Here is a 9,954-nt window from a genome sequence, read left to right on the forward strand (position 1 = left end):
CCAAAACATCTGGAGGGCTGAAGTTTGGGGATGCTTGGTTTAAGGTGTCCCACAACAACCAAGCTTCTTACAGGCATTTCGGGCAGTTTAAATAAATACCATAAGCTTCATTTTGAAGTGTGCAGGGCTGTAACAGCAAAATAATTAAGTAGATGTGAAAGCAGCAAAAGTATTTCCTGGGTAAGTGAATCTGTAATTTTCTGATGCACCCATAAACCATAGTAGCTACCGACCAAAGTGAATGGGTAGGGAAGCTCTTCTCTACCATAGCTGTAGTCTTGGCTTAAAATAATAGTGTTTGAGTCGCCATGTTTTGTTGTTTGTGCTTGAATTCTGATGTGCTGCTCTGAACTTGATCTATCCAGGTCCCATGGTGCTTGTGTATAGGCTCCCGCGCTCTATCTGAAGTCCGCATAGCAGATAGAGGGAGTCATTGAATAAATCCCTTAGTCTCTTGAATTGTTTCTCTGCTTCATCCACACTTGACTTTAATATTTATTTGAAGCTGTTTCCATTCCCATTTATGTAGTGTTGTGTGCATGTCATCCTGCTCAAAACAGTTTCTTTCCCCTTGGTATCCCCTTGTAAATTTCTCTAATCCAGAGATTGTGTTAGAGAAAAGCAAGTACATTTCCTTCTCTTGAGTTCATCTTTAGTGCATGTGTTACTTTAAACCACCAGAGGGCATGGCTTGTGCAGCAATCTAGCCAACACTTGTTTGTAGCTCTCTGTCAAAGTTAAATCCACCCCTAAAAGCTGAGCTGTTTTGTTTATTATTCTCTCTCAACTTGTTTGCTTTTTTCTCCCTCTCATTTCCACTCATCCTGTAAATAGTTCCTGCATGAATAAAGCCTTTAAATTCCAGAAAGTGTAAGTGATGATTCCAATTCAGTCCACTAAGCCGCAAGGTCTGCTAAGAGTTTGAGACAACAGGGCAGAGGACCATAGGGCAAATGCAATAATGATAATAGTACCACACCAGTTTCAAAGGGGAACTGTTTTTCACAGAAAATATTTTAAAGATCAAGAATAATTGAGAGGGAAGAAAAGCATGCAAGTGGGATTGTTTCCCATTAGATTTCTTTGCCATCTTATGCCTGAGGTCCTGGTATAGGTTATATATTCACAGCTCTTCATAGTTTCATAACTACATTGATGAACTATCATGAGCTGTGAATATATTATAACTAAGACCTGTTGTTGTTGTTTAGTCGTTTAGTCGTGTCCAACTCTTTGTGACCCCATGGACCATAGCACGCCAGGCACTCCTGTCTTCCACTGCCTCCCGCAGTTTGGTCAAACTCATGTTCGTAGCTTCGAGAACACTGTCCAACCATCTCATCCTCTGTCGTCCGCTTCTCCTAGTGCCCTCAATCTTTCCCTACATCAGGGTCTTAGGGTTAACAAAAAAGAAAAAGAAAAAGAGAAAGAAATGGAAAAGAAATAAAAAGAAAAGAAAGTGCCCAAGGAAGCTCAGTGGGATTCATCATCACTGTAAAGTATTTCAAATGGACACAATGACAAACTACATCATACAAAAGTTAGCTAGCCTCTCTCAGATATCAAATAGTGAAGAACAAGTGTGAGCTGCAACAAAGTGTTGCAGTCTGGAGTGAATAGTATGGAGTGCTCAGTATTCCAGTCAACCAGCCCGCCAGCCAGCCAACCAGTGGCGGAGCTTCATGATCCGTCACCAGGGGGCGGAGAGCAGGTGGGGGCAGGGCTGGCGCGCGTCCTGGAGGTGGTGCGCTCCCACTGCACTCCTTTTCCTCCGCCAGTGCAGCCAGCCATTCCTTTTCCCAGGATACTCCATTCCATTTCCCCCAAGATTTCATTTTCCCTGCACAACAATCAGTCAGCATTCCATGACTACTGACCATGCCCAGTCTTCATTGTGCTGTTCCCTCCTCTTTTTGGCATCTGAAAATCTTGGGTTTCCTCTAAGCCCGCTGGTACCTCCATCTTGATGGTAGGTGGTGGCTTCATAAGGACCCACACTTGAAGAATGAGTTTGCTATTGGAATATAGGATAAAGTTACACAAACCCACCATAAATACAAACTCAGTAAAGTGGCATCTTTTATTTTGTCAGTTCATTCGCATAGATTAGTTTTAGGTACACAGAAACATGGTGGTGTGAGAAAGCAAATACCGGTATGTACAGGGTTCTTCTTGCAACCCTTGGAATATAATGAGTCACATGGTCAGCCGAAGTCATTTGGCTCCTGAAGTATAAAATCCACCCCAAGTTTGAGATGGCTGATTAGGGGCACCATTAAAGAGCAAAGGAGCAGCAGTGATCTATATTTTGTAAAATGCTTTGAACTTCTATTACAATCAAATGGCATGTACGGTAAATATTGTGCAAAAAAATCAAATATACCAAACTGCAAAAGCATGTTAAAAATAATAATAGAGACTTCCGGTCTGTCGCGGCGGAGAGAAGGACGCAGGGACCTTGCGCACCGATGTCCCTGGCTTCGCAGAGGGGGGGGGGAAGTCCGCAGAGCGAGCGGATTCCCCGTAAAAACACCGGGTAGAGAGTCCCGGTGACTCACGCGCCCAGCGGTTGCTCCGTTTTTTTTGCGGATCCCCCGCTGCCCGAGAGCTCAATAGAGCGATCGAGAGCCGGCGGGGTGGAACCGCGGGAGCCATTTTGGGCTATATCTTACCTCCGAGAAGTGAAGCTCCGAGTCCTGACCCGGCAAGCGGCAGATTCTTCCGACAAATTTAAACTTCCAAAAAGTAAGTGGAATCGTGATCACGGACTTTAAATTCGTTAATTGGAAAAATAGGAGAGGCTTCAAAGAAACGGAAGTCGGTCTCTTCCTAATGGAAAACTGGGAGGCGCTTTAAATAATCTTAAGCTGAATGACAAAAGGCATCTGGGACTGTGGACCCGAGAGAAAGAAAGACTTTTTTGAACCCTCTCAACTCCCGAGTCCGGCACCCCTTGAGGTACAGCATTATTAAGGGGGAGAGTGCTTTGACAGCTGTCAAAAGCTGTCAAGCTGTCAAAAGACCGGGTGGACTTATTGTACTGTTGCAATTAGTAAAAATTGTCTGAAAATGTGGTAGAATTATTTAAAATTGGAACTAAGAATGGAGTTGTGATTGAGTTAAAAGACAAAGGAAAAGAACTGCCAAAATGGAGTCGACCGTCTGAGGAAGGAATTTTCCAGTACCTCTTTGTTCTCCACTTCCTGCTTGTTTGCGGTCAGGAGAAGTATGAAAACAAAGTACTCTCGAGCCTTCCAGGAGGCTGTGCTAAACTACCTACAATTATGGGAGGATATCTACAAGGAACGGCAACATCCCAATTTACCAGCAGTCGAGGATGAAGTCCAAGTCCAGGATTTAGAAGAAAATTTGATTTTGGACACTGTGGAGATGGAATCTGGATGTCAGGAGAAACAACTAGTTGAAAACCCTAAAGAGGACTTGGACTATAAAAAATATGTTGGGGATGAAGCAAAGTATGGACTTCAAAAGGAAGAAAATCAAGTAGAACAAGAAAATGAGAAGCAAAGAAATTTGAGGATTAATGGACTTGAAGATCCTGGAGGGGTTGAAATGTGGGGTGATGTTAGGGAGGAATGGGAAAGACAGGGGCAGGGGGGGGGACAAGGGTCTGGAGACGGATATGGGAAAGAATGGGTGTGGGGTGCATATTTTAGTTAAAAGATTTTATTTTAGTTTCTGAAAGACGGTTTTTGAAATTTTGGCCTGTTAACGGAAATGCTGATCCAATTGGGGGAAAAAGACTTAGGGAGAGGAGATGGAGTGTAAAAAGGAATGGAAAAAGTTGTGCTTTCTGGAGGGAATTTTAAGAATGGCTTAGGAAAGAATTTAAGTTAATGTAAATTTTTGTAAGTTAAGTTAGGTCTAGGCAGAAAGCTGCCTACTCTTCTTTCCTTACTCTGAGATACTCAGTGGCAGGGAGTGCTCAGAGGGGTGAGGAGGGGACATAATGGAACCTTGGAAATGCTGTGCCCCACAGGTTCCTCTTGTGGCAGGAGGGGGCCTGTGGGAGGGCAGCATGGAAAAGGAGGAGGGTTGAGTTAATATTATAAGAAAAGGATTCTAAACTAAAATAGAAACCCGCCATAAACTTTAGATTTTGTTTAAGGAAAACCAGGAGGAAGACCACCGAGGAAGTCACAAGTATAAGGTCAAGGCAATAAGAATTGGGGACATGGGCGTAGGCAGGGGGGGCAGGAGGGGGCAATTGCCCCCCCTAGAAGCAGGGCCACTGGCCAGCCTGCCCCACTGCCCGCCCGGTGCCGTCTCCCTTCTCCCTGGCTGGCTGTGGGGCGGGCGGCGGGAAAGCACCAGAGCCGCGCGAAGCGTTTGGCTGGCTTTCCCTCCCTCCGCCCCACAGCCAGCAAGGGAGAAGGGAGACGTCCCTTCTAGCCGGCTGGCTGTGGGGCGGGCGGAGGGAAAGCCAGGCAACCGCTTTGCGCGGCTCTGGGGCTTTCCCTCCACCTGCCCCAGCGATTGCAGAGGGGGAGGAGGGGATCGGAGCAGCCCGATTTCGGGCTGATCCTGGCTCCCCCTCGTCCCTTCCGATCGTGGAGGGGGAGGAGGGAGTCGGAGCAGCCCGATTTCGGGCTGATCCTGGCTCCCCCTCGTCCCTTCCTATCGCGGAGGGGGAGGAGGGAGTCGGAGCAGCCCGATTTCGGGCTGATCCTGGCTCCCCCTCGTCCCTTCCGATCGTGGAGGGGGAGGAGGGAGTCGGAGCAGCCCGATTTCGGGCTGATCCTGGCTCCCCCTCGTCCCTTCCTATCGCGGAGGGGGAGGAGGGAGTCGGAGCAGCCCGATTTCGGGCTGATCCTGGCTCCCCCTCGTCCCTTCCTATCACGGAGGGGGAGGAGGGAGTTGGAGCAGCCCGATTTCGGGCTGATCCTGGCTCCCCCTCGTCCCTTCCGATCGTGGAGGGGGAGGAGGGAGTCGGAGCAGCCCGATTTCGGGCTGATCCTGGCTCCCCCTCGTCCCTTCCTATCGCGGAGGGGGAGGAGGGAGTCGGAGCAGCCCGATTTCGGGCTGATCCTGGCTCCCCCTCGTCCCTTCCGATCGTGGAGGGGGAGGAGGGAGTCGGAGCAGCCCGATTTCGGGCTGATCCTGGCTCCCCCTCGTCCCTTCCTATCGCGGAGGGGGAGGAGGGAGTCGGAGCAGCCCGATTTCGGGCTGCTCCGATGTGGCCCCGCCCCCGCCCCTTGGCCCCGCCCTTGGCCCCGCCCCTTGCTCCCCGCCCCTTGCCCCCCTGATTTTCATCCTGGCTACGCCCCTGATTGGGGAGTTAAAATTCTCCCCTACTGTTGTTATGTTTGTATTTGTTTAAGTATACTTATGAATGAGTTGGGGGAAACCAATCCTCAGAGCTCCTCCATTCCTGTCCTCTCAGTGGCAGGGGGGGGGAAGAGGGGGGAGGAGGGAGGGGGGAGGCCAAACCCAACTTACAATGGACCCCTTTGATTCTCAAAGCACACTGGTTTCACTGGTGGCAGAGGTGAACCAGTGGGTGGAGGGAAGACGAAGGGACAGGGTTATATTGTATGTTATATTGTATGTTTGTGTAGTTTGTTTAGTTTTGTTTGTAAAATTAATAAAAAATATTTAAAAATAATAATAATAATAATAGAGTGCAATTCAGCCAAAGTTAAGAACCTTTTAAGTCTCGGTGATTCATTTCAACAGGGCACAGTTTAGCATTTGCCTGACTATCCCATTGAAATGAAGTGATTCAAATCCACTCAACTGTAGGGACAGACAGGATCTGGGGAAATAGCTGGATTACACCATGCCACCAAGAAAGTTTGAAAAAGATAGAACCAGCACACATATTTTGCTGATGTATGAGCCATCACATATAGGCATTTTTTTTAAATAATAAAAAACCGTATGGTTTGTACAGCCAGTGGTTTTTTCTTTCTGCCTTCTGGGAGACGTCTCCACATTATCTGCCAAGGAACCACTGCTTGCTGTAGAAAATTCTGAGGAGTGTTTTAGCAAACATACCATTTACTGTGAGTGGTGGCCAAGCTTACTTGGCCTCAAAGTTGTTCTGGTTGAACTGAGTGTGCTAGGGACTTGCCCACTGCCCTCTTGCAGCCACATATAGCACAGAAAGATTGGCAGTGGTCGGCACATTCATTTCAAAGAAAACGGGCCCGCCACTGCTGTGATGAAGCATTATTCTTAAATTGAACGGAAGATTACTCATTTTTTTAAAGTAGCAGGAAACTTGTCTTTTCAGGAAGCACAGGTCCGATCTCCTCATGAGGTGAGGTGAAGCTGTTGTCTCAGGCAGCGGATCTGGGCCCGAGGAGCACACTATTTACCTCCTCCTTTGCGCCTGGGCCTCTGTGGTTGTGCCCCTGCTGCTTTACCCTCCTTGTTGTGCCCGAGGTGCACTATGGCAGTGTGCTGGCAAGGGTGCAGTGGTGGCAGCACAATATGAGGGGGCAGCGGCAGTGGCGGTGCGCAGGTTCACATATGTGGGGAGGGGCCAGTGGCATTGGGTGGCCATGCATTTTGCTTGAAATACTAAAGCAGGGGTGTCAAACTCAAATTCATTGGGGGCCGCATCAGCAGTTTGGTCACCCTCAAAGGGCCGGTTGTATCTGTAGGACTATGTGTCCACTCTTTATTATCATAAATTATTGTCACTGCATTCAATTATTACTGTTTTTTGTAATAATGTAAGTAATAACTAACATAGTCAGAATAATGGCAAGTAGATATTCAAATGTACAATTATTGTACAATTTATTGAAAAATGATTTTTGGTAACTGCACTGGGTGGTGGAGGCTTGCTAGGGTTTCATGCAGGAGCTTTGCAGAGCTACTGGTACCTGGAGATGCTGGGGTCCTTCTGCATGCAGGACAGATGTTCTGCCAGTGAGCCACCACCCTTCACCAAAGGGACTGGCTGAGGTTGACTCACTGGAGCTGTTCTCCTGGTTCCAGGGTTTAAGGGCCAGAAGTATAAAGCAGCATCCTATGTTTCTGAGGAGAGGGAGAGGGAGGGGAGGGGAGGGAGGAAGGAAGGAAGAAAAGAGGGAGTGGGAGGGAGAGAGGAAGGAAGGAAGGAAAGAGGGGAGAGAAAGAAGAGTAGGAAATAAGGAAGGGAATAAAGAAGGAAAGAAAAAGAAAGAGGGAGAGAAGACAGAGATAAAGAAGGAAGGAAGGAGAGGGAAAGAAAGAATAAGAACGAGAGAGAGGAAGAAAGAAAGGGAAGGGGTGGTCGCCACCTTGATTCAGCGCCAGAAAAGAGTGCGAAGGGACCCAGGGGCAAAAAGCATTTCCCGTGCAGCGTGAGGCAGCGGGTGCCCGTTTTAGGAGACGTGTGTAAAGCCTCAGAGTTGCACGTTTGTGAGGCTGAGCCGCTGCTGAGCTCACGTTCATGAGGCTGAGCCGCGGCAGGAGGAGGAGGAGGTGAGGCAAGAGGAGGAGAAGGCGGCGGCTTGCCAGGTCGGTGCCCGGCAGCGCCGTACGGAGAGTCCCGAGCCTCTGGGACGCAGCAGTGCTCTGTAGCACTTTGAATCCTCCTCCTCCTCCACGCGGCGCTGCTGGGTGCTTTGTCTGTGCTGCAGCAGCAGCAGCAGCAGCAGCAGCCGTTTCCAGGCACCGAGCCGTGGCAGGAGGAGGAGGATTCAAAGTGCTACAGAGCACTGCTGCGTCGCAGAGGCTCGGGACTCGCCGTGCGGCGCTGCTGGGCGCTGACCTGGCAAGCTGCCTCCTCCTTCTCCACCTGTGGCTCGGGGTGCTCCACGCAGCGCTGCTCCAGCCGCCTTTCTACCCCCCCAGGCCCCAGCTGTTTTTCGGCGCGGCGCTTCAGCAGCAAGGTCCCGCTGCTGGGTCCCGCTGGCTGGGGCGCTCGGCGGACCACATGACGAGGTCTGGCGGGCCGGATTTGGCCCCCGGGCCTTGTGTTTGACACCCGTGTACTAAAGCATCCACGGCCAGATCTGAGGAAGTATCTCTCCCAGTGCTGATATCCTCTCTGATAAAGCCCTGATAAGATACTTATCAATACTAGGGATCATCAGAACACAGCTTTGCTAGCCTTTAGACTCCCTTTCAAAAGCCTTAAGCTAGCAAGTGCCTTTGTCAGGGCATCCTTCACATCCTTGTTCCTCAGACTGTAGATCAGAGGATTGAGCATGGGGATCACTACCGTATAGAACACCGAGGCCCATTTGTCTTGGTCCAAGGAATAGCTGGAACTGGGCCGAAAATACACGAAGAGCATCGTCCCATGGAATATCCCAACGGCCGTAAGGTGGGAGGCGCAGGTAGAAAAGGCTTTGCGTCTGCCTTCAGCAGAGCGCATTCTCACGATCGTGCCCAAGATGTAGATGTAGGAAACAAGAACCATGCCAAGGCTGCTGGCTAAAATGCAGCCAAAGAAGATAAATACCATAAGCTCATTTTTGTATGTGTCAGAGCAAGAGAGCAACAGAAGAGGAGGCTCGTCACAGAAGAAGTGATTGATGATATTAGACTTGCAGAATGGTAGTTGGAATGTACAGCAAGTGTGTATCATTGCATCCACAATGCCTATGAAGTAAGCCATAGCCATCAGCCGCCCGCAGACTCTTTTGGACATAAGGACTGAGTAGTGAAGGGGGTTGCAGATGGCCATGTACCTGTCATAGGCCATCAAAGCCAGCAAAAGGCAATCAACATCTACAAAAAAGGAAAGTATATATAGCTGTATAGCACAGGCATTGAATGAAATCCTTTTGGTCTCAACTAAGAGGTCAGCCAGCATTTTGGGAGCAATGGCTGAGGAGTAGCAGAGGTCAGCAAAAGAGAGGTTGGCCAGGAAAAAGTACATGGGGTTGTGAAGCTGAGGTTCAACGCAAATTAAGACAATCATCCCCACGTTCCAGATTACAGTGATGACATAAATCAGTAGGAAGACCATAAATAGAGGGAGCTGCATTTTTGGATCACGTGTGAATCCCAGAAGGATGAATTCTGTTATGACAGAATTATTTCCTTGATCCATCGTTTTCCTCAATCAGTGCTGGGTTCAGGATGATTCTGTTTCCCCCCTGATTTTTCCTTGAGAAGGGAAGAAAGGAGATTTGTGTTTTTGACAGCTACCTCCAACTTCCTTTTTGTTTAGAAACAACAGCAGTCCTGGATTCAAGATAATGGACATCACAAGCTCAACGGCACTCATTTACCACAGCACTAGCTCTGCTCCACATCCCTGGCACATCCCTGTTTCAGCCTTCCTTTGGGAGGCTGATAATGTTTATACACACCCAAAGCCTGAGCAAAGCCTACCTTAGGTTTGCCATATTTGAAGAGGTAAAAATCCAGACACAAAAAGTTCTTGAGCTTTTTTCAGGGCAATTGCCCTAGAATCCCTCAGCCACCGCCGAGCCCAAGCTGCCCACCCCAGAGTCCCAGCCATATGACAACCCTACCTATAGCTGTAATTTACAAAGTTGTGGCCAATTTTCAATCCCAACAGTTGTCTTCTTGAGCTTGTCCCACCTACCTTTGCTATCATATTCGTCCATGGGAGTGTGGAGCGCTTCAAGTGTGTCCGCAAGAGAGTTTTTTTTCTTTTGACAAACAGTGTCAATAGAGGACAGATTCAGGTCTTTAGCCCCATGTACCAGAGGTCTGGTGATGTTATTGCAGACCCATACGCTAAATATTCCTTTCTGAATTAGTGAACTTACCTAAGGTGTGGTCTGGAAGGTTTCCCTGCTTTCAGAAACTGAGTAGGGGGAGAGACCTTAAATGCTAGCTGCTAGCACCTGGGACATCATCCCTGCTGCTGCTGAATACCCCAGGTATCCATGGTTGTTTTGATTAATTATTACATTTTAATTGGCTGCTTGCATGTAAGAGACCTCTGAGATTTCCCTTCTGATTTTTGTATAGTCAATTTCAAGTATCTAGGTCTAGTATATAACTTCTACACCCTGG

The 9,954-nt window shown here is 48.5% G+C and overlaps 1 protein-coding gene across 1 annotated transcript; it reads right to left on the reverse strand.

Annotated features, from left to right (window-relative positions):
• Positions 1–8,047: 8,047 nt before the first annotated feature.
• On the reverse strand, positions 8,048–9,016 carry LOC118081796 (olfactory receptor 5AR1-like). The gene has a single exon (XM_060277620.2). The coding sequence runs from the start codon at positions 9,014–9,016 to the stop codon at positions 8,048–8,050; it is 969 nt and encodes a 322-aa protein (XP_060133603.2).
• Positions 9,017–9,954: the final 938 nt, after the last annotated feature.

This window comes from Zootoca vivipara, chromosome 1 (genome assembly GCF_965207765.1).
Source record: "Zootoca vivipara chromosome 1, rZooViv2.hap1.1, whole genome shotgun sequence".
In the NCBI taxonomy this organism is placed as follows: domain Eukaryota; kingdom Metazoa; phylum Chordata; class Lepidosauria; order Squamata; family Lacertidae; genus Zootoca; species Zootoca vivipara.

Bases quoted from the DNA above. Each gene is read 5' to 3' on its own strand.
- LOC118081796 (XM_060277620.2), bottom strand. From the start codon at position 9,016: ATGGATCAAGGAAATAATTCTGTCATAACAGAATTCATCCTTCTGGGA.